Source organism: Amia ocellicauda, chromosome 21 (assembly GCF_036373705.1).
Source record: "Amia ocellicauda isolate fAmiCal2 chromosome 21, fAmiCal2.hap1, whole genome shotgun sequence".
Classification (NCBI taxonomy): Eukaryota; Metazoa; Chordata; class Actinopteri; order Amiiformes; family Amiidae; genus Amia; species Amia ocellicauda.
In genome coordinates this window covers 19,748,909-19,772,483 of record NC_089870.1, presented here as the reverse complement: position 1 = coordinate 19,772,483, position 23,575 = coordinate 19,748,909, and the positions used below count along the sequence as shown (strand labels likewise).

General features: G+C 50.4%; 1 protein-coding gene across 1 annotated transcript in view; it reads left to right on the top strand.

Annotated features, from left to right (window-relative positions):
- rtn1a (reticulon 1a) overlaps positions 1 to 23,575 on the top strand; it is a 48,279-nt gene that overhangs the window by 5,384 nt on the left and 19,320 nt on the right. The window contains exons 2-3 of the mRNA XM_066694268.1: positions 19,734 to 20,555; positions 21,434 to 22,177. Coding sequence (XP_066550365.1) covers positions 19,734 to 20,555; positions 21,434 to 22,177 — 1,566 coding nt within the window. The remainder of the gene's footprint in view (positions 1 to 19,733; positions 20,556 to 21,433; positions 22,178 to 23,575) is intronic.

The window sequence follows — 23,575 nt, the reverse complement described above, 5'->3', positions numbered from 1 at the left end:
TGTGCAGTGGAAACAGACCCCAACACTAATTTAGAGATTTTTTACATCATAACCTCTTTAATATGCAAATACAAGCCCAATAAGGAAAAGACAGACAAGCTGTGGTACAAGACAGCCTTTAAAAAGTGTCATGGCACCAAAAAAAGGCCCCAAAGTAATCGGTGACAGTAAAAACACTATTTGCAACCAAAAAGTATCAAAGAATGTCTTACAGGAGCAAAATATTCCTAGCGGGACTCGATTGTGTGGTATGTGAAGCGCAAGAGCTATGGGAGGAGTTAGTGTCGATCGAGAGAGAGGGAAAATAGTAATAAAGATCCTGCGAGAGAACAAGACTCAGCACGTTCCCACACACAGACCGATGGTAAACAAACAGCCCGGTACAGGCGCTGCAATGAGACGGTAATTACATCTGCTGAAGGTTTCGGTGCACTCAGTAGCGCTCCTGTTTTTTTTCGGTCTGTAAATTAGATTTGCAGGAGGTAATCAAATAACTGCGTATTTGTTTCATTACTGCACGTGTAAAACGCTTGCCGTGACGCAGGGGTTTTCAAAACTCTTTTTGTCTGGTAAAACTCTTTACGGCTCCTGAATGTCTCAATCTAGCCTCTGTCTCTAGCCAGGGTAGCTATTCCTCCAGGGCAGGTCCTGATGAAAGGCTTTGGAGAGGCTGCTTCTGTCCCGAGCCCGGAAGTGCAGCACAATCCTGCCTGCGGAGTTTACGGTCAATGGGTCCTGATAGCTATGCAACCCAGACGTGAGATGCTTTGCCCTCCAGGAAAACTGGGTTCAAATTGTGTGCAGTTGCGAGGTTGTGTATTATTTCCATGCTGGCTGTCTATCCTCGTCTGTTGATTCTTGAATGATTCCGTTTTTCCAATCAATCAATCAGTCAGTCAGTGTATTTTTTTGTTGGCTCATTCTTGCACCGCATAACTTTCCAGATCAAACCAATGAAGTCTGATAACAAAACTGAATACACTAGAACATAATTATAGATTTAATTTTCTTTTCTGAAAACTTCATGTGAAACTTCATGACGGCACTGGATTACAGACGCTGTCGCTCGGGTGTCGCTGGAGCTTCTGTAAATCAGGTTTAAAGTGCTTCTGAAGAATATAAAAGGTTCTGCTGTCCCCCGTATTATTATAATTTTTGTAACCGTAGAAAAGTTGAACCCTCTGTTTTCCAGTTGCCTTCGCTCAGGCACTGGGTTTCCATTCCTGAGGGGCAGGGAGAGGTCTGGCTTTCCTCTCGGCTGTTCTTCTTGTCCTTTAAGCATCAGTGTCGATGGTGTGGATGTTACCGTCACCCTGCCCTGTGTGTATTTTTCAAACAACCAGTCTCCAATGGCTGTTGTCATCCAGGCAGTAGTGTGTCCTCCAGCTTTGAGACAAATTGCCATTCATTCTGCGCCTGCACCCCTACAGTTGATTTGTTTTCATTTCTGCCGTACAGTGTTGTGGGGTTAGATGGTTAGACATCTCAAAAATAAAATCCTCAATCAGAAAAAGAGCATAATGTTCAGATCATATTGCCTTCTGCTCCCCGATCCATCCGTAGTCCCATCGAGCAATGCGGAGATGAAAAAGCCACTGGGTGTTGTTTGAAAATGTTGCATTATTTCTTGCAAAGGAGCATTTAACATTCTCCCCATCAATAAAACATCGGTGTGTCCTACATTATGCAGCTCGGCGGTGATGCTGTGATATGACGACCACCAGCTGTAGGGTAAACGCTAGCAGGTCTATATCGCGTTTTCTGGCACATCAACAATGTGTTGTTTGTGCTGCTGTGCTTTTCCATCGTGGGTCTGAGCGTTGTGACCTAACCTGTGGCCCCTGTGTGTGCCGGCACCTGGTGCTTAATGCACTGGGCGCTTCCTGGGATAATAGCCTTGTCCACATCCTGCATGCAGCTGCATCTGGAGACTGTGCTGTGCGATCGTCCGTGCAGCTGTTTGTCTGTTTGTTTGTTTGTTTGTGTTGTTGTAGCGGTGCCTGCTCACGTTCATCCAAAAATACACATCAGCTCGTTTTGGTTCCCACTTTCTCCTGCGTTGGCATTTGTTGCTGTGTTTTGTTTTTTAGTTGTTGTTTTTTTCCCTCTCTCAGCGTGATTTATTTTTATTCTTCCCTAAGCTGTTTCATCCCTGTCAATTCGTTGCCTTAGTGCTCTAGCGAGAAAAACACAGCGAGTGGAGAAAACTATTTTTAGCGTGCCAAAAAGAAAAAACAAAAACAGAAACAGAAAAGCACACTCTCACCGGCAGTGGCATAATCAGATTTGATAACTCTTTCAAAGCCGGGTTTAGCGAGAGAGGAGGGCGTGTATCACAGCGAAAACCTGCCTCTGAGACCCGTTTGGGAGTCGGGAGGTTTTGAGCGTTTGCTGAGGGTCATAAAACCCGAAAATGGACTCCACTCCCATCCCCCGCTTCACCCACGGCTTTGCTAACCTCGTCCTTGTGTTTGTGACCGTTCCACCGGCATGACTCTGTTTGGTGCACACCTGCGCTGTGCTCAGGGGGCTGTGAGGGAGGGCTGGTGAAGTCTGATCTTTCGTTGCTCACCGTGTTCCCGGTCTCTGTCGTGCCTAGAGGCTTACAGAGCTTTCCTTTCTCTCCGGAGACTCTCTCTCTCTCTCTCTCTTGCCTCTGAAAGCCATCGGATAAGCAGATGACAATCGGGCCATTATCTCCCGTGGGCCAAGGTCAGCGTGAATAGGGTGGCCGGGCTGGCGTGGGCTCGGCGTAAGCGCTCGAAGGGGAGATGGCTGGGATTGATTAAATGCAAAAGGCACGAACTGAAAGGTGCTTCCGTCTGTCGGCTTTATCCGCCAAGAAGGTCAGAGACGTGAAATGCAAACTCCTTCAAAGTCATATCAAATCTAGAACATAAACAATCATTTGATTCCAGGTGTTTCATTTTCAGATGTAGACCATAGATCCGCGACACAGAGTTGTGTTTTTTTTTTATTCAGTACCTATTTTAATCATGCTAGGATGGATGACATCACAGAACAGGCAAAGAACATGTATCAACATCTGTTGATACACGATACACAATCATGATTGACAGGCGTGTGAACACCGGGAGTGAGCGGGCCGACTCCACGGGACTGTGAGGTGTTGTTCTTTTCTTTCTTTTTTAAGATTGAAAGGATATCCACCCGGCAGTGTATCTGATCTCCCGACGAGCTCAGGTTTCTGCCTGTTGTACAAAGAGCCGAGCATCTTCCCGGCATGATGATGAATGTGATCCCGGTGCAGCATCTTGCTGAATCAGACCAAAGTGGTGGAAAAGCAGTCTTCTCAGCCCGGCCTCTCCCGGTGTCATCAGCACCTGGCCTTCAGGAAGTGCTGGGAAACTTTGTTAGCGTTTCTAACTCCGCTTGCATATGAAAACAGGGCTTATGTGACACTTTCGGTAACAACTGGAAACATTCATGCATTCAGGACTGATGCTTTGGTAGCGTTTGTTTAACGAAACCTGGGGTCTAATTGGGGACTCGCTCCTGCAGCGAGGAACAGACTGCGTGCTTCTCCGCGGCTCGGCACTCGAACGTCCTGTATCCACCTGGGGCCTCTCCTATTAAGCGCGCAACTAAATTGAGATTGAGATCGGCTCCCGGTAATAGGCCGAGGCAGGTCGGTGTTATTCCCTGACGAGATCGACTGTGACTGCTTTCACTCCCAGATAAGCGCATGTATAAATAATCCTGGCGCTGGAAAGAGACGGATGGAAATTAAACTGAACAGAGACGCTCAGCCCAACCCCAGCACCCGACACCGGTCTGCGGGAGGAAGGAGGAAAGCACAATCGCTCCCAGCTCTCCATCACATTGCTGACCTCCTAGCCCTGCAGGGAACACTATCTTGATTTCTTTGGTTTTCTTGCAGCTCTGGTATACAATTTAAAAAGCCTCCCCCTTTAAAGTGGACATCCAGCCAGACGTCCACAGATGTGCATTCTTTTGTGTGTTTGTTTTTTAAAAGCAGGCCTCTTCCATGATTCATATAGTTCTCAATCAATATGATTAATTAATCTATACTTCTTAGAAATCAGTGGGGCGGTGGGACACCCATATCTAACGCACAGTATCTATGACACTAAAGCAGCCGCCGAATGCCGTGGCTTCCAGTCTCAGGGCTGTGAACGGCTGAACGGTTTGTCTGTAACGAGCCGTGCTGTTGATCGCTGGTATGATGTAACAGGCACGGAGGCTGATCTCCTCTAATCCCAGAGTGCCATCCACTGTTCACCTCCCGCACAGACCAACCCTCCCTCACCTCGTGACACCCAGCCCCCCCAGGCGGTGCAGCCTTTATTAAGGGCCCGGTTTCTCATGCAGAAAACAGGGGGTAATTAAATCCCGCCGTGAGCACGACAGCGCTGTCCTCAAACGCCTCTCTCATCAGGTTTCTGTTGTTATTTTCTTCGCCACGAGAAACGTTGAGCAGAATAGCCCGGGTACAGTGAGCTGGCAGCACACCAGCTCGGGGGAGCTGGGGGGGTTGGTCGGTGCCCTGGCTCCAGCTGTAGTGAGTGACGGGTAATGAGCGGCCGGCTCTGTGAGCTGGAGTCGGACCGCACTGGGGCTGTGTGAGCCGTCAGTCAGGCAGGCAGGCAGTGCAGAGGTGGGCGGGGGGGCAGCTGGTTAGCAGCAACTGCTCAGTTTCCTGGCATTCCACCTCTTCAATTGCAGCTTCCCAGTAATTGCTTAATTGGTGCAAAAAATGTAACGGTTAATGCAGTTTGCTGTTTTGGACGATTACAGGGTCCTAACCCTTTTGTAATGCTGTGTGTAATAGAGATTGCATTTGTAGAGTGCACTGTGTGTGTACAGAACGTGTTGCGTGTGTATAGAGTGTTGCGTGTGTAAAGCATGTTGTGTGTCTATAGCATGTTGTGTGCGTGTGTGTATAGTGTGTTGTGTGTGTGTGTATAGCATGTTGTGTGTATAGCACATTGTGTGGAGTGTGTATAGCACATTACGTGTGTATAGCGTGTTGTGTGTATAGAGCGTTGTGTGTTGGCCTTGTTGGAGAAACACAGTAAGTTGCCCTGGAACGAGGTGTCTGCTAAATAGTAATTAACCAGCAGCCCTGTGGCCGCTGGCACAAGGGGGTATACAGTTACAGTACTGTGCAAAAGTTTTAGGCAGGTGTGTAAAATGCTGTAAAGTAAGAATGCTTTCAAAAATAGACATGTTAATAGATTATATTTATCAATTAACTAAATGCAAAGTGAGTGAACAGAAGAAAAATCTACATCAAATCCATATTTGGTGTGACCACCCTTTGCCTTCAAAACAGCATCAGTTCTTCTAGGTTCACTTGCACAAAGTCAGGGATTTTGTAGGCATATAGTCAGGTGTCTGATTAAACAATTATACCAAACAGGTGTTAATGATCATCAATTCAATATGTAGGTTGAAACACAATCATTAACTGAAACAGAAACAGCTGTGCAGGAGGAATAAAACTGGATGAGGAACAGCCAAACTCAGCTAACAAGGTGAGGCTGCTGAAGACAGTTTACTGTCAAAAGTCCTACACCATGGCAAGACTGAGCACAGCAACAAGACACAAGGTACTATACTGCATCAGCAAGGTCTCTCCCAGGCAGACATTTCAAGGCAGACAGGGGTTTCCAGATGTGCTGTCCAAGCTCTTTTGAAGAAGCACAAAGAAACGGGGGACCGTAGACGCAGTGGTCGGCCAAGGAAACTCACTGCAGCAGATGAAAGACACATCATGCTAACTTCCCTTCACAATCGGAAGATGTCCAGCAGTGCCATCAGCTCAGAATTGGCAGAAAACCGTGGGACCCTGGTACACCCATCTACTGTCCGGAGAAGTCTGGTCAGAAGTGGCCCTCATGGAAGACTTGGGGGCAAAAAGCCATACCTCCGACGTGGACACAAGGCCAAGCGACTCAACTATGCATGAAAACAGAGGAACTGGGGTGCAGAAAAATGGCTCTGGACTGATGAGTCAAAATTTGAAATATTAGGCTGAAGCAGAAGGCAGTTTGTTTTTGAAGGGCTGGAGAGTGGTACACGAATGAGTGTCTGCAGGCAAAACAGTGAAGCATGGTGGAGGTTCCTTGCAACTCTGGGGCTGCATTTCTGTAAATGGAGTTGGGGATTTGGTCAGAATGAAAAAAGTCATTAAGAACTATCTTCAGTGCAAAGAAGAACAAGGAGTCCTGGAAGTGATGGTATGACCCCCACAGAGCCCTGATCTCAACATCATCGAGTCTCTCTGGGATTACATATAGAGAGAAGCAACTGAGGCTGCCTAAATCCAGAGAAGAACTGTGGTTAGTTCTTCAAGATGTTTGGGCCAACCTACCTGCCGAGTTCCTTCAAAAACTGTGTGCAAGTGAACCTAGAAGAATTGATGCTGTTTTGAAGGCAAAGGGTGGTCACACCAAATATTGATTTGATGTAGATTTTTCTTCTGTTCACTCACTTTGCATTTAGTTAATTGATAAATATAATCTATTAACATGTCTATTTTTGAAAGCATTCTTACTTTACAGCATTTTTTCACACCTGCCTAAAACTTTTTCACAGAACTGTAGGTCCATAAATATTTGGACAGTGGCACAATTGTCATCATTTTGGCTCTGTACACCACCACAATGGATTTGAAAGGAAACAATCAAGATGTGCTTTAAGTGTAGACTTTCATCCTTAATTTGAGGGTAGTGACATCCAAATTGGGTGAATGGTGTAGGAATAACACACATTTTTATATGTGGTCCTCCCAGTTTTAGGGGCTCAAAAGTATTTGGACAAACTGACATAATCATGAATTAAATTGTGAGTTTCAATACTTGGTTGCAAATCCTTTGCAGTCAATGACTGAAGTCTGGAACCCATAGCCATCACCAGATGCTGGGTTTCTTCCCTGGTGATGCTCTGCCAGGCCTGCACTGCAGCTGTCTTTAGTTCCTGCTTGTTCTTGGGCCATTTGGCCTTCAGTTTTGCCTTAGAAATCAAAACAAACCAATCAGAGAGATAGCAATAACATTAAGTGTGGCCAAATCAACTATTTGGTACATTCTTAAAAAGAAAGAACGCACTGGTGATCTCAGGAACACCAAAAGGCCAACAACTGTGGTTGATGACAGAATAATTATTTCCCTGGTGAAGAACAACCCCTTCACAACAGTTGGCCAGATCAAGAACACCCTCCAGGAGGTAGGCGTATCTGTGTCATAGTCAACAATCACAAGATGGAAACAGGAAACAGGAAGACCAGATTAGAGTTTGACAAAAAACATCTGAAGAACCCTGTACAGTTCTGAACAACATCCTCTGGACAGATGAGACAAAGATCAACTTGTACCAGAATGATGGGAAGAGAAGAGTATGGAGAAGGGAAGGAATTGCTCATGATCCGAAGCAGACCACCTCATCTGTGACGCATGTTATGGCATGGGCAGGTATGGCTGCCAATGGAACTGGTTCCCTTGTATTTATTGATGATGTGACTGCTGACAAAACAGCAGGATGAATTCTGAAGTGTTGAGGGCTGTATTATCGGCTCAGATTCAGACAAATGCTTCAAAACTCAGCTTCACAGTGCAGATGGACAATGACCCGAAGCATACTGCGAAAGCAACCTATTACCTTTTTAAGGTGAAGAAGTACAATGTTCTGCAATGGCCAAGTCAATCACCTGACCTGAATCCAATTGAGCAGCATTTCACTTGCTGAAGGCAAAACGCCCCAAGAACCAGCAGGAACTAAAGACACTGCAGTGCAGGCCTGGCAGAGCATCACCAGGGAAGAAACCCAGCATCTGGTGATGTCTATGGGTTCAGACTTCAGTCATTGACTGCAAAGGATATGCAACCAATTATTGAATTTAATTCATGATTATGTTAGTTTGTCCAAATACTTTTGAGCCCCTAAAAGTGGGGGACCACATATAAAAATATCACCCAATGTGGATGTAACTACCTCAAATTAAAGATGAAAGTCTACACTTAAAGCACACCTTCATTGTTTCCTTTCAAATCCATTGTGGTGATGACAAATGTGTCACTGTCCAAATATTTATGGACCTAAACGTATATCAGAGCTCTGCCCCTGGCTGCCCTAGCTCAGTGTGATGGGGTGGGGCGGCAGCAAGGTGCTCCTCTGGTCACTGAGCCGTGTCCTGTGACTGACAGCAGGCTTGTGGAGCTGTCAGTGCGGGCTGACACCCTGCCCTCCATACGGCACTGCAGACCTGACGCCTTGCCCTCCACATGGCACTACAAACCTGCTGTTTCTGTCAGGGTTTCGGGGGCGCAAGAGTGGGTCCGGGTTCGGACAGCGCAGGAGCGTCACATTGTCCCATGCATTGCAGAGGGGCTTGCGGTGTGAATGCAGAGAAGGGGGTTGGCAGTGCACTGCTGAGGTTCATGGAGATGGCATGAGGGTCCCAGACCGTCCAGGACTGTCTCCTGATCTCGCTGCCCACACTGTACATACAGCTGGGACAGTCATGTGGGTGTGGCTTTAGTAGCCTGATATTACAACGTGTTGTATTTAGCATGTGAGCGCCACAACATTGCCATTGAATCGTCTATTCCCCCCCACAGCTGCAGCGTTTCCCACGTGCCACCCGAGTGCTTCGAATAACCGCCCCTGTGCCCCCTGCACCCCCCCTGTCCCAGGCTGTTTCCCAGCACACTGGCACTGCACACAAACCCCCAGGAATCAGAGGTAGCACCGTATCTCCACAAATGCTATTTTTAACACCCAGCTTCCATATCCAGTGAAATTGTAATTAATCATCAGACGCCGACCGCAGTTCTTCCCGCAGCAAGGGGGGCTTTCTTGACGTTCTCCTCGTGTTTTCCATCCCAAAAGAAAGAATGATAAAGAGTTTCAGAACGAACCCGTTTCTCCCGTGCAGCGAGGAGTTGGCCAGCCCTGCGGAGAACTTTGTCAGATATCGCATTTCAGAGCTGTGGCACACGATGGTGAGTTTGTCTCTCTTCTCCTTTTCGTTTATACCAGGATGTCTTAAAGGCTGTTGTGTTCTTAAAAATGGACAGACCTTTGTCTTTACTTTGCTCTCGAGGTCTTTCTGCAAATAATAATAATAAATAATAAATAATATCGAATAATTAGGGCGAGCTCTGTTTTTTCAGCCATGGCAGCATCTGTACTCTCAGTCAAGGTGAAGGTCCATCCCCCAAGCGCCGCTGCTGCCCCCCCGCCATCTGGACACACTTCGGCAACTTCGCCACCGCTGCTGCCGCGTCGCGCTAATCACACCGGGGCCTGGCACTGGTGCCGCAACAGAGACTGATCAAAGCCTGCTTTCACCATGACATCCGCGGCCACAGGCTTTCCCTCTCTCTATCACTCTCTCTCTCTCTCTCTCATTAACCCCACTTCCTCAAGTCCCCCCTAGTCAGATCTGCTTGGGAACGGGGCTGAATAAATTGTGTACCTTGTGTCTCAAGCGGATTGCACCAGCGGCACGGTGTCAAAAGACCGACCCACCCACGTGCTACAAAGAGAGACAAACAGTTTGTGCGTCTTTATTTATTGCTTTCCCAGTTTGTTCTCTTCCCCCTCTCTCTCCTTCACTAGCGTTCGAGAAACTGCCCCCACAAGGTACATGCCTAACCCCCTCCTGTTTGAATCTGCAGCGCGTGTGTTTGTCGCTAATCTGAAAGCTAATTACTGTGGTAGCGTAATGAATAACAACGAAGGACCTTTGAGGGCCACTTTCCAATACCACCAGTCACGTTGTTTCAAGTGCGTTGAGCTGACTTTCTGTGTTTGCAAATAAGCGAGAGCACCGATCCCCCTCAACACGGCTATTTTCCACACGCTGTTCATTGCAGGCGTGTTGAGTTGCGTGTCTTTCAGCAGCACTGCAGATACTCGGTCAGGGTGAGCTGGAGAGCATCGCCGACGTGTTTCACAATCAACCGTCTAAAACTTAAACCCAGAGTTGGTTCTGGGGGGCAGGGGGTATAAAATGTGTTTGTGTCTTTCTAAAGCTCCCTGTGGATGTGCGTTCTCGCTTAACTCCCCCTCCCACCCTCCTACATCTTATAAAAATGCATCTTGTTCATCTGTGATCGGTGTTCAATTCATTTTAAATGAGTCGTTCTGAATGGAGGAGCGCAGAGCGAGGGGGAAGTGCGGACCTCCGAATGAGCTGTGCCGAGCCCCCAAGTTTAACAGTGTGGGTTTTGTGGAGCTGAAAACTCTCCCCTGGCATCTCCCGACATCACAGCTCTCCGGCCACAGTAGCGCTCTGAGCCCTGATGGGAAACACATCCAGAAGCTATAACAAATAATTGATTAGTAATGTGTTTTGTTATGTCTCTTGTCGTGTCCACACCGGTAAGGGCTGCCATGCAATTGGCTGCCGGTCCGCTGGGCGATCGCAGCCCTGTCCCCAAGCACCTCCCAGAACTGCTGGAGAACAGACTGGGATTTTAGAGAGGGACACGGGATGCTATGGAACCCCCCTCTTCCAGTCCCCTCTCAGCTGTGTCTCGCAGTCTCGGACTGATGGAAACAGTGTGCTAATGAGAGAGAGAGAGAGACAGAAAGCGACAGACACAGAGACAGAGAGGGACAGAGACACAGAGAGAGAGAGGGACAGAGAGAGAGAGAGAGAGTTTATTATTTATTTATTATTGAAATGTCATTTCTGTAATGCTTTGGCAATACCAGTATACTGTGTCATGCCAATACAGCAAACTGAATTGAATTGAGAGACAGAGACAGAGAAATAAAAACAGAGAGAGGGAGAGAGAGAGAGAGAGAGAGAGAGGCGCTGGGGCAGTTTCACCCCACTCAGAGTTACAACCAATCGTGTAAAAAGGACTGTTAAAGAATAAAATAGGGCAGGTTGGAGAGGTAAACCGCACACACTCCACACTCGTGTCTTCTTCCAGACTCTCTGTGCCCGGACCGAGCGGAGCGGCTCGTGGTGACTGGCTCGGTGTCTGCTGACCAGAGCCGGCGTCTCCTCTCCACACTTAGCCAGCCGGTGACCCGACAGGCCCGTGCGCCGCGCTGTGACAAATCTGCAGCCAGATGGCATTAATCTGTAATTAAAAACGCGGCTTAATTCACTTGCTTTTTTTCCCCCTGCCCATCAATCCATTCGCCCCTCCCACGGGAATAACATCGACACGAGCCGCAGCGGTTCGGCCTGAACCGATGCTGGCCAGGATCTGTACGGAATTGGCCTCGTGGTTTATTTTTATATTTTGTATAATTAATATTTTAAATTGTTTGTTTATTCTGTGAAGTGCTCTGGGGCAACCATCGTGAAGGGCGCTATAGCAAATGGAAATTAAGTGGTTGATTGATTTCTTGATTGATAGGCACTGACAGAAGAGTAGCACATTATCAGCGTCTCTGAATGTTTCTGTCTCGGGCGCAACGATTCCTGGGGATAGATCGGCGGATCCGTTTCTCACACGCTTCTCTTGTGGTCTGGCTGCCCGAGTCGATGTCGGACTTGGTGGTGTCCATGTGGCTCGGCCCTGGGGGTGTGCGTAGGTCCAGGGAAGATCCCTGGGGGCCCCTTGCATGTGAAACCACAAACTTTGAAGACGCATTTAAAACCATAAAAAAAAAATAGGGACTTGGGAAAGGGAGAGAAATAAATTGCACTGCAAGATGATTAATTTGAATCTTCAGCAAGTGTTTATCTATGTATGTGTTTATTTTACTCTCTCCGTCTGCAGAGGGTTATGATGGTGATGGCTGTGTTTTTATCCCTTGTGATATTCCACACGGAGCAGTAGAGGGGCGGTATTATCCCAACCAGACCCACACTAAGAGAACAGAACTCAGTGAGGAGACAAGACTGGGCCCCCAGGGGACAACGAGAGAGGGAGGTCCTCTGAGCAGCACCCAGCCACTGACACAGATCAAAGCTCTGTTCCCCAAAAGGGTCCCACCTCAAGGGCTGTGGACAATTGGCCTCAGAAAGATCCAGTGTACCCGGGTTCTGCTCCGAGTCGGGGGGGCGGGAGGCACTCGCTCATGTGGGACGGCTGAACAGTATTGTATGAAAAAAAACAATGCAGTGTGTGTATCTTTTTCTGCACTACGACTAAACAAAAGGGTAAATAAGGCTCACCAGTTTTGTGGCTGCGGTTGAATAATGGCCGGGGCTGGGCGGTGGAGGACCACTCCACACCTCCCGCACAACTTCCTGTAAGAGGAGACATAATGCCGAGGCGCTTTCCCGAAATAGCTCAGCCGAGCGCAGGAGCACTGGCGAGCTCCCGTGAAAAGAGAGAGCTTTTTATATATCCCCCAGTCCCTAGACAGGGATACAGTTTTACTGCCCGGATGATGAATCTGCAGAGAGAAATGGCAGCTTAAGAGCCGCGCTCGGCATCGCAGGCGGATAAACTGGCAGCCGACCTGAAATGTCATTTGTGTTTCTCCAACTCTGGGGCAATTAGCTAATGAGGAATGAAAGAGGCAGTTTAGGAGAGAGAGAAGTCCGCGATCGGGGGTCGCGTCAGGTTTACTGGAACGCCAGGAGCTCGGCATCCGACAGTGTTGCAGATTAATTCCTCTCTGCCTTCTTGCCTCAATCCAATCATTGCGTCATCGGGATCACTTGTCGTGCGAAAGAAATCAAGTCTGCGTGATGAGACGACGCTATCAGACACTTGAACTGGGCTGACGGAGTGCAGTGCGGCCTTCTGCCCACAGTGGCTTGGTTCATAATGGTTTCAGTCACCCGAGCCCCTGTGTCCATGTGAAAGTGAGAAACAGTGTGTTGAGTGTGTTGATCTGTGCCTTATCCCACCCTGTCCGAGGGCTGAAGGCACCCTTGCCGTAATCCACACCGAGGAGGTCTGTGTTACCGATCGGGGCAGCGGCTCCTTTAAGTAGGGTATCTCTCTTCTTCCTTCTCCCCTGCCTCCACCACTCAAAACCTGGCAGTCTGTTGCTTTGAAGAGCAGCCACACTTTGTGAATATAGAGAACAAGTCCATGATCAGCATGCAGCAGCTACACGAGGTCATTATCCAGGAATATTGACCAGGAAAAACAAGGGCGAACGCACAGAAAGCGTCCCAGACCGCCTGGGAACGTCCAACTGGCCCCCGATCAGGATTTCCCCTTCTCCGCGGCCCGTCTCAAGTCCCTTCCTGTGTTACCCTGCAGGAGACCCAAAATAACTCAGCGCGGCCGGGACGGAGTGCATTTAATCTGCGATTTGTTGTGCTAACCTGATTAAGCAGCAGTATAAGTGAAAAGCGAGGACGTTTGTGTTTGTGTTCTTCCTGCAGTTATTTCAATGAAATGTTTCTGATTGCACAGTCCAGCCTGTCCAAGTGAGACGGTTTAATTGATGGGTTGATTGATTGTACTGCTGATGTTTCCTAGCGCTCGTTAAGAGGAGTGGGGCTTAAGTGTGCCCGAGCCCTGGAGAGGTGCCAGTGTCTGGGGCTGGAGGCGTTGTCCCCGACAGGCCCTTCTGTGAGCGCTGGTACTGTTGGGTGACTATTATATCGATGAACAGTTACCCCAGTGGAAGTGGGCTCTTGGCAAGGACAGGTCAAAATGCTAGACAGCTGCCCCTGACCCCGGCTCGTCCGCTCGTTCTCTTTTTATCCCGTTGCCCGACGAGAATCATGGAGCTGCGAAGATTAGTCACGTGGTTTCTGCAACCCGTCAATGCCTTTCTTTCTACTCCCTTTCTTCCGCCCTCTTTTCCAGTACCTCATTCATTGTTTCTTGTTCTCTTGTCGCACTTTCTTCTCCCTCTCTCTCCCTCCCTCCTCTCCATCTCTCTCTCTCTCTCTCTCTCTCTCTCACTCTGTGACTGGTGACACACCACGTTTGTTCAGGGATTGTTTTAATTCCAATCTAATGCCTCCCAATGGCGGATTGAGTAATTAACTGGAGCTCGATATTGTGGGGATAATCGCAAGATTGTGGGTTAAAACCCTGACTCCTTTGTAATGCGCTCAGTCGGTAAACAGTCACTGCGGTGTCATCGGCCTGCTTTTATTTACTTTGGTTTATGTATTTGGATGCCTGTCTTCCCTTGTGAACAGTTTTCATGTTCTACAAATTATTTCAGCACCTCCGCTCGAGCCAAAACTCCAGCCATAATATATATATACATTTCTTTTTTATTAAAAATAAAGTTTAGTTTGAGATTACGGAAATGTCAGCTTTAAGTTTAAATCATTTGTTCATGAACAGCCCTCCCCAGTGGCCTCACGCACCAATTGTTGTTGTCGTTGTTTTAAATCAGATCTGTTTCATGTTTATGTTGCTTCATCCTGCCCGGGATAGCTGCTCTACCACAGACAATAGCCTAGAAGTCTGTCTGAGCACCTTTAATGGACAAGAGTTAACAAGCACTTCCTCCCACTGGGGTCTGGATGCACAAAATAAGTGTTAGACAGGCTGTTACTGTGACTGCAATCAGTGAGTGTGATGGACAGCCTTCCTCCCCCGGATCACAGCGGCCGAACGCCATGTCACTCCATGTTTAAACCCGCCCGCCAAGCCCACACTCACTCACACCTGCGACTTCTATTCCGCCTGACGGGCTGAGTGCCGCCCGGCAGACAGGCTTCATAAACCGCTGGCTGTTTTAAAGCACCGCGGGGGGGTGGTGATTGTGGTGGGGGGAGGTTTGTGGCTCCTCACTCTGCTTTGCCCACTGGGTGCCGAAGGCTTGGGGATCGGTGCGGTGTAAACCAGGGGGTTGGGGGGCAGACACCAGTCTTCTGCCTGTCCTTCCATCAGCAGCTCTGTTAATTCCTTTAGGATTTTAACTTTGTTTTTTACTGCTAATTAACTTAAAAAATAGCTGTACTCGTTATACTGTAACCCACCACACATTCTGTAGGCTGAGAGAAGTGTTGAATTCCCAGAGTTAATGATTTAATTAGCCAAATTGGAAGGTTATTCGTGTGGCTGGGCGGTGAGGGGTTGTTGCTCTCCAGTAATTGCCCCGTGTGACCATTCACAAGGGTTCACCACAGGCCCCATGCCTGTGCAAGGCAGGGCGAATCCCACTCTTGAGTTCTGGCTACTGTGACCCTGCTCTCTCAAACACCGGCCAGAGTCGAGTCCTGCCTGTCGGATGACGTCATCGCGGCGTGGGCCGAGAAAAGCTCTCACTCCCACAGGCTGTTCGAGAGCTCTCCCGTTCACCAGCAAAATCAACAAGCGTGCCCGGCGGTGTGTCATTGCTGTGAGGGTCTGAGCCTCTCCTCCTGAGTCAGCGGAGACTCAAACACGTCAACTGTAATTGCCGAAGAGTTCTATACCGGCACATTATTATTTCATAGCCGGCTCCCAACAAGAGGCTGAATAGAGATTAATAACTAGGACTGCAAAGACCCGACTGGGAGGAATAAAAGTTGTAGCCCTTGGCCTCTGTCATTAGAAATTCCTTAGAGATGTTATTGAGACGGAGACTGTCCCCTTCTGCACTGTAGAAAGGCCGGCTCCGTCCTGTTTCCTGGTCCCGCTGTCAGTGTCTATCAGACTGCCAGCAGGACTGACCCAGAAGTCAGTTGAATACTCCAGAACCGGCCCGAGGAAATGGGCAGCCTTCTGTTGTCCATGACCATCTGAGAGGCAGGTGTGTTCACTCATCACAGCAGGATCCGTGTTCCAGCGCCACACGCCAGCCTGTCAGCCTGAGACCTGCTTTATTTGCTGTCTGTCTGTGTTGTGTGTTTTGTGTTTTGCGTCTTGTCTTTTTGTTTAACGAGTCTTTCCACAAACCCGTATTCTAAGTCAAGAGCAATCACAGCCATAAGAGCATTGTGTTGAATCATCCCACAGGTGGATCACTGGCTTTGTCTTACCCCTGACGTTCACTGATTTACTGATGCGATTCGCCCGTGCTGATTGGAGGAGCCGGTCGTGTGGATAAGACTGAGAGGAAGACAGAAAAGGAAGGAGCATGAGAATCTCAGTATGGGATTTTGTAGGATATGTTTGAGAGGCATGCTTTTAAAATGTATAAACAGAACAAAAAACACGAGGGAGGAGGCAGGTGGCGGCTGACAGCCCTGACCAGTCGAGCTGCGAAGCTGCCGCGATTTTATGAATCCCGTGTGAAATTCCTCTCGGTTAAACTGTTCAGAAAGACAGGAACGGACAGCCTGTTTTATGAATCGGGACTGGCGGCACCTGCCTGTTCATACGGCTCTAAAACGTGGCGCGCGGTTACGAAATGGCAGTTCTACTTTCGCAGTTCACAAAGAGGTTAAAAAACAAAAATAATAATGACAAGAAGCTGTTCTGATGTGATTCATGTCTGCTTGTTTTTCTGTTCTAATTTTTGCTCGGCACCTAATGAATGCAGTGTGTGGGTGATCAGCTGTCGCCGGCTCATTGATATGTTTCCTAGCTGGTTTTCCTCCTCCTCACACGGAGTAATCGCAGCCAGCTCGTCCGAGTGCTCACCTCTGTGTGTCACGGCTCTCCACCTACCTACGGGCCCCCGAAACTGCCCTGCGTTGGCCCTCACTGAGCCCTGCCCTTGCGCCCTGTGTCCGCTTAGTTGGCACACAAATATGGGAGCTGAACAAACCCAGATTGGGAAAGCATCGTTGAACATGAGAGGCCGTTTATTCTTTACAGCGGACCGCCTGCCAACAAAGCTGTGTTCTGATGGCTTAATTTAAACTTCCTCCCTCTCTATCTCTCTCTCTCAGTCCATCTCTAAACAAAGTGGTGAACATCTCACTCTAGAGTGGCGCAGTTGCATGTGTCAGGTGTCGTAGGGTGTGCTGCCAGATCCTGAGAAATATCCCATTCCCCCAGAGCCCCTCTGGCCATCGGTGCCCCCCGCGTCGCTCTGAGAGCAGACCTGTGCCACTCTGTAAACAGGCCCTGACTTCCGCTTGAGGACAGACCTTTTTTGTGCCTTTTTTAACTGTTTGATTTGCTCCTGCCTTCTCTGCTGCTCCAGCTGTTGAGAGAGCAGTGCTGTGTCTTCTCAGTAATGGCTGGCAGGCTGCACACTGGCCCGGCTCCAATAGGAGGGGTCTCTGCAGCTCGGGGGGGCTGTGTCGGCACCACACCCCCATCAGGTCAGGTATATCTCCTCGTCACACATATTAGCAGCTGGACTGAGCGAACTCTCCGGGTTCTATGGTTCGTCCTTGGCTGGCAGTGTGTGTGTGTGTGTGTGTGGGGGGGGGGGATGTACATTCAGTTTAAAAATATGTTTTTTAAGAAGCACAAGAATCTCAATGAAACAAGCTGCTCTTGTCTTTTTTTGAGGCTCTTTCTAGGTATGAAAGGGGAATATCTCTGCAGTCTTTTCTGCTCTGCTAGGTTTAAAAATAGTATCCCCATGATGCCCACTTAATAAGATATGTAGGACAGACCCAGCTCGTTCTCCACACCGGGAGGGGAGGTGGGGTGAGGCATAGCCAGTCGTTGCCGAGATCTTAACTTCCTGTTCCTGCGTGATGCACGGATGACACATAACGGCTGCGGTGCCGCTAAGCTAAAGTTTTTTTTTTTCTTGTCCCCACCCCCCCATCCTCAGTTTTCCAGTGAGCAACAAATCTAAGCAGTATACCCCGGTGGGATGACCTAAATTGCTAATGCAGCACCAACCTCTCTCTCTCTCTCTCTCTCTCTCTTCCCTCTCCTTGCTATCCTTTCAACTTTCTCTCACTCTTCCTCTCTCGCTCCTTCTCTTGCTCCTGTTCCTTATCTCTCTAATTTACCCCTTCCTCCTTTCCTCTCTCTCTCTCTCTCTCTCTCTCTCTCTCTCTCTCTCACAAGGCAGAGTTCAAAGCACACGCCGCACTGATTCTTGCAGCTATTTTTGGGTTCGAACGGCTCCATGTGTTTACAGTTCAAGGAGGTTCTCAGAAATTCTCCTTTTTCGCCGAGTTGATGCTCCTCAGGTGAATTACGCACGAGCGGAGGACGTAGGAGTGCCGTACCTGAGGAACCTGGCTCGTACACGGGCAGCCGGCTTCCTCCTGGGAGTCCTAGTGCCACGTGATGTTTACCCAACACACGGTGGCTCTGTAGATCGAGAGATACATAGATGCGACTTCCACTGCCACTGACTGTAACCAGCCGTGACCAGCAGGAGCACCGCGCCACTGCCTCTCCTGCCGAATCAACATTAGGAAAAATGCGAGTGGAAACTCCTGGCAGATTAATCGGTGCCAGACGGGCAGTCTGAGATGACCGGCCTGTTCCCGGGGCTGAACGCAGCCGGACGAGACCCTGTAATTCACTGCTAACACATAATCGATGTGGGAATAGCATGTTAATGGCTTTTGCACTTGAGATTCAAGGGCCTAAATCCATGATATAAGCTCTGTGCTCTGTTTATTTATTTATCTTCGGCACACAAAATAATTAGATTGGACTGGAGCAGAGTGCTGTTGTCAGGAGAGATCGGAGGCCAACACCTGTTTATCCTCAGCTCCCTGGTGTGGTTCCCCTTGTGTGCAGTCATGTGAGGATAGGTTAGGGCCGGAAGAGCAGGCTCCTGGTACCTGTAATTTAAATAAATCTTTCCGATTGGGTGGGGTGGGGGGGTGATGACAACAGGTGCAGGTGTGCCCGTGCAGGGGAGGAAGGGCCGCTGCCCCGCCCTGGTGCCGCCCTGACCTCTGGGGCAGGGTCTGATCACTGGGGAGGAATAGGCACGGGGGGGAGGCTGTGGAAGATATGGGACGTCCTGACAAAGTGAGATCTCATTCCCAGTCCCTGTCAGAGACCCCAGAGATTCAGCCCTCAGCCCACGACCAGGCCTCCTCCCCCCGACAGCTCCAGAGTCTATTTATAGCCCATTCAGCTCCCCTCCCTGAAGTAATCCATCTGGGAGCGAGCTCGGGAGCGGTGTGTGGAGGCGTGGGCCGGCACTGTGGCTCGGTGTCGCCAGAGCAGTGAGGGCTGTGCGGCTAGAGTGCCCAGCTGTGATGTGTACTGGAGTGCATTTATTTACATAAAAACATCCAAATATAAACCAGAAAATGTACGACCATGGCCACTTCACCAATCAGAAGCTTTGTTCAAATCATATTTCATCTCGAGTATCATGGCATTGTGCACACATTTACAAAACGCAAGTAGATAAAGTGCGTCGCTTTCATTTAGCGTGGGAGCAATGTATCACGAGATTTCATGACATAAATGTGCGTTATAATTGTTTTGTGTTAATTGAAAAACAGACCTGTACCCAAACTAGGCATGATGGAGGAAAAACTGAATGAATGAGTGATTTATATATCGAGACACAAACAGCACAACAGGAATAAAGCTCTCGACCAGGAAATGACATGCAGGCGTCCTGAGAGGCTTGTGACATGCTTGTGTGCAGACAATCAGTGTTTGTTTAGAAACCGGCACCGAGCAACAAGCATCCTTTGTTTCTGCGGCAGCCGGCTCTGCCCCTCCCTCCCTGGTGTTACTGTGGAGAGTCACGCACTGAGCCACCCCACCTGATAGCACTGGGTCCCGGGGCGCTCAGCTCCTTGGGAAAGGGAATCAAAAACGTGTGCATTGCCTTATACAGCGCTCCTTTCTCTTTTGGGATTTGTTCTTACTTGAGGGGGATGTCTGTTTTCTTCCCTTGTCACATCTGCCATCTTTCCGGGCTCTGTTCACCTGCTGTCCAGGGATTTAGTCCTCTAGTCCTCTATGTGCTGATCCACATTGCCTGAACACTGCTGACCTGTCCCCTGTCCCCTGTCCATTGTCTCTTTCCAGGCAGTGGGGACAGCCTACTCCAGAAGTCGGTGGGCGGTGACGATGCTGACCTCTACACCTCCCTGCTGTCCGGCCAGAGCTTCGCCTTCCAGCCCGACACGTCCTACTTCTCCGGGGAGCTACCGCTGCCCGAGGGCCCGGGGAATCGGCAGCAGGAGGAGGACGAGCCAGCGCTGAAACTGAAACACGCAGAGTCCAAAACGGAGACCCGCGACCGCATCCCCAGCCTGGAGTCGCACGGCATGTTCAGCTCAGACTCGGGCATCGAGATGACCCCTGGGGAGTCCATCGACGTGGCCAAGAACCTCATCCTTGAGTCGGAGAAGATGGAGCCTTACAACTACCTGGACATCAGCAGCTCCGAGGGTCCGAGGGGGCCGCTGCCCCAGCAGCCTCCGCACGAGACGTCGCCAGAGAGCTGGACGACGGGGATGGGTGGCAATGGCACCCCCACCCCCCCAGACATGCTATCGAACCTCGGTGACTACTCCGACAAGACCCCCCCCAAGCCCCTGGAGGCCGTGGCGCCGGCGGAGACGCTGGGTGCGGCGCTGGACGAGCAGGCTTTCCCCTACGTGGAGGACCCGTCGGACGAGGAGCTGTCTGACTACCAGTCGTACCGCAGCCTGGGCACGCCGCTGACCGCCAGCCCGGTGCGCATCACGCTGACCCAGAGCAGCGCCGTGCCCCCGCCCCCCGCGCCGCCCGTCGCCGTGTCGGAGAAGGAGAGCATCCTGAGCCTGGGGCTGGAGGGCGTGCCCACTGTCACCCTGTCCGAGCCCGAGGACGACAGCCCCGGCTCCTCCACACCGCCCCTCACAGGTACACCTTATTGCACCATGACATTTTTCGGTACTGCAGCCAGGCACCCCCCTCCCTTCAGTTGGTCCTCAGTCCCAATCCGGCCCCCCGTCTCCCCGTCTCCTTACTGTGTGGATGCAGGGTCTTCAATACGGAGTTTCCTACTTCAGAAGCTATCCTGTGTTCATGTTGTACCTGCTGGTGTGTTTTTATGGCGCTGTTTGTTTTAAACTGGTTTGAGTTGTTTGTTTTTCAATGTTGAGGAGCAGATTGTGTTCTACAGTTTACTGTGTCTCGACAGTAACACAAACATACAAATACAACCTCAATACGTTGTTTTTACGTTAGGGAATGAGGTTCATTGAAACAGTCTCAATTCGTCGAGTTCCCTGCTGTGCTGTGGAGCCGTGGCAGATGGTTTGCCGATGGCTCGATGCATCTCGTGGCTCGTGTCTCCGAAGCCATCTTAGTCAGTTAATCGAGACTCGGTCACCCTAAGGTGGACAGAGCCGCACCTCTCGGGGGCCTGCCTCGTGCTGCTTTAGTTTTCCACACCAGGCTCTGTGCCGCGAGCCCGTGACCCCTGAGCACACAGCGCTTCCCTCCTTGGGGTTCGGATGAGTTTTATTTTCACCTTATTCTGCTGAAAGAGACTTGAGTGATTTTTCTCATGTAAAATATTTCCAGGGCCAGATTAGTCATAGTTGTTTTGCTGGAAAGTAGAAGTGTTTGTGTGAGAGGAGCCCCAAACACAGGGGGAGTGGGAGTGTGGCCCCGCAGCGCCAGCCTCCGTATCACCAGTGGGCAGCAGCCGGACGCAATGCTGCAGGCGTGGGCATGCCGATGACTGCCGAGGTGCCGTGCGCTAACCTGCTGTCTTCTGTCTCCCTCTCTCACAGAGGAGTCAGAGTCCCTGTCTGAGGCGTCATTCCAGGCAGACCAGGGAAAGCCGGATCAGGGCACCGCCGCGGCCCCGTGCCCCACCGTGAAGCCCGGGCCCCCCAAGTCCCCGGCCTCTCCGGCTCTGCCCACCACGCAGGACCCCGAGGCCAGCAGCGCCGAGTCGGGCGACTCCGAGATTGAGTTGGTGTCGGAGGAGCCGCCGGCCCCAGAGGAGCTGCCCGGCTCCGGGTACATGAGCTTCGGACAGATGGGGGGTCCGCTGCCCTCGCCCGCCTCGCCCTCCATCCAGTACAGCATCCTGCGTGAGGAGCGCGAGGCAGAGCTGGACAGCGAACTGATCATCGAGTCCTGCGATGCCTCGTCCGCCTCCGACGAGAGCCCCAAGAGGGACCAGGACTCCCCCGCGCCCCGGCTGGCCGAGTCCCCCGCGCCGCCCGTCCCGGCCCTCACCTCGCCCATCCCCCCAGAGCCCCAGCCCGGCTCCCAGAGAGAGAGGCAGCCCAGTGACAGGGGCCAGAGCGGGACCGCCACGGAGGACAGGGCCGCGGCCGGCACCAAACCCCAGCCGGCCCCTTTCCTGCCCCCCGAGGTGCGAGTGGAGCCCGCTGCCCCCGAGGACAAGGGGCAGAAGAAGCCGGGCCAGAGCCGGGCCGCCGAGGGCCGCAGGGAGTCGGCGCGGGATGCGGGCGCAGACCGGATGGGCTCCACCTCTGTGCTGCGGGGCTTCGACAGACAGAAAGGTAACTGGGGCGGCTGTGCCCGGCCCGGCGGCCCGCTGTGCCTCTCACTTCTGCCTTGCGCTGTCCGCTCTCTTCCGGTTTGTGTCTTTCCATCTCCGCTCATTTCCGTCGCCGCGTCTCGCCCCTCTGTCCCCGGCGCTCCGCTCTGCTCGTCCTCCTGCGTTTCTCTCATCCTGGCCTTTTATAAACATCTATCCTGCCTTTTACTTCAGTTTGATTTGTATTTTGTTTTTATAAGTTTCTCATGTTGTTTTTTGCTGCTTGTTTGCGTTTTGCATTTCCCTCCTGCCCCGTATGACTCTCTCCTCTGTGTCTGCTAACTCTCTGGCTCGCTGCACGTCTCACTGCAGTGTCGCTCCTGTGTGTCCAGAGACACTGTTGACCCTGTGGTCAGTCCTCGCTCCAGTCCGGTCTTACATTGCAGAGGTCAGCAACCAAGCCGTGTGATTTGAACGTTTATCAAGTCTTGTTTCAGTCATACAATGCCCGTGTGAACCCGGCCACAGGCAAACACTGAATCATGGTTCACTGTTCCTGCTGCTCCTGACCTCCATTTCGGCTCAGGGCTCACCTCTGTCATTCACTCCTCCTTGTGTCACAGGCAGTGCATTGCGTTACAGGTGCTCCTGTTTGTCCTGTGTTTCTGTGGAGTTGTGCATAATATGTTGTGTTGAAATGCAGAAGGAGAAGGAATGTTTTATCAGGGGAATAAAAATGCAAAAACATTTGAGCTCAAATTAACATTTGTTTTTTTAATTGCTGTTGGTTGTATTAAGTTGTGTGGAAGGGAGGGAGAGAGAGAGAGAGAGAGAGAGAGGGAGGGAGAAGGAGAGAGAGGGAGAATGAGAGAGAGGGTTACGGAGCTCGTGTGTCTGCTGGGGGGGCAGGCTGAGGGCACAGAGGTGTGAATACTGAGCAACTGGACCGTCCGGAGCCAAAGCACTTTTCACTAAAGCAATCAGGCTACAGGCTACACAAATTAATTTTAAAAAATGGGCATGTTTAGCATGTTCGTTTGCCGTCGGCCATATTGATTGGGCTTGTTGGATATTTTGGAAAGAAAATGCAGCTGTGCAGTAAAGGAGCAGCTCAGATTAATCCTGGAGCAAAGCCTGGTCAATACCTCGGGTTCTCAGGCATCGTTTAAGGTCAATTTATAACAGCCTCTAAAATGGCACTCAGTCCAGCTCTCAATGTGAGTGTGTGTGTGAATAATCCTCTCTGGTTGCCTGTACAGTCCCAGCTCTCTCCAAATCACCCATTTTCTGGTTTCTGTGCTGTGTGTGTTGTGTGAGGCGATCAATGGAGACACAGAGTGGCTCTCTGGGTCCCTCATGCGTCGGGGGGCCGTTGTCGCTCCAGCCGAGCCACCGGACTGTTTGTCTTTCTCGTCTCGTC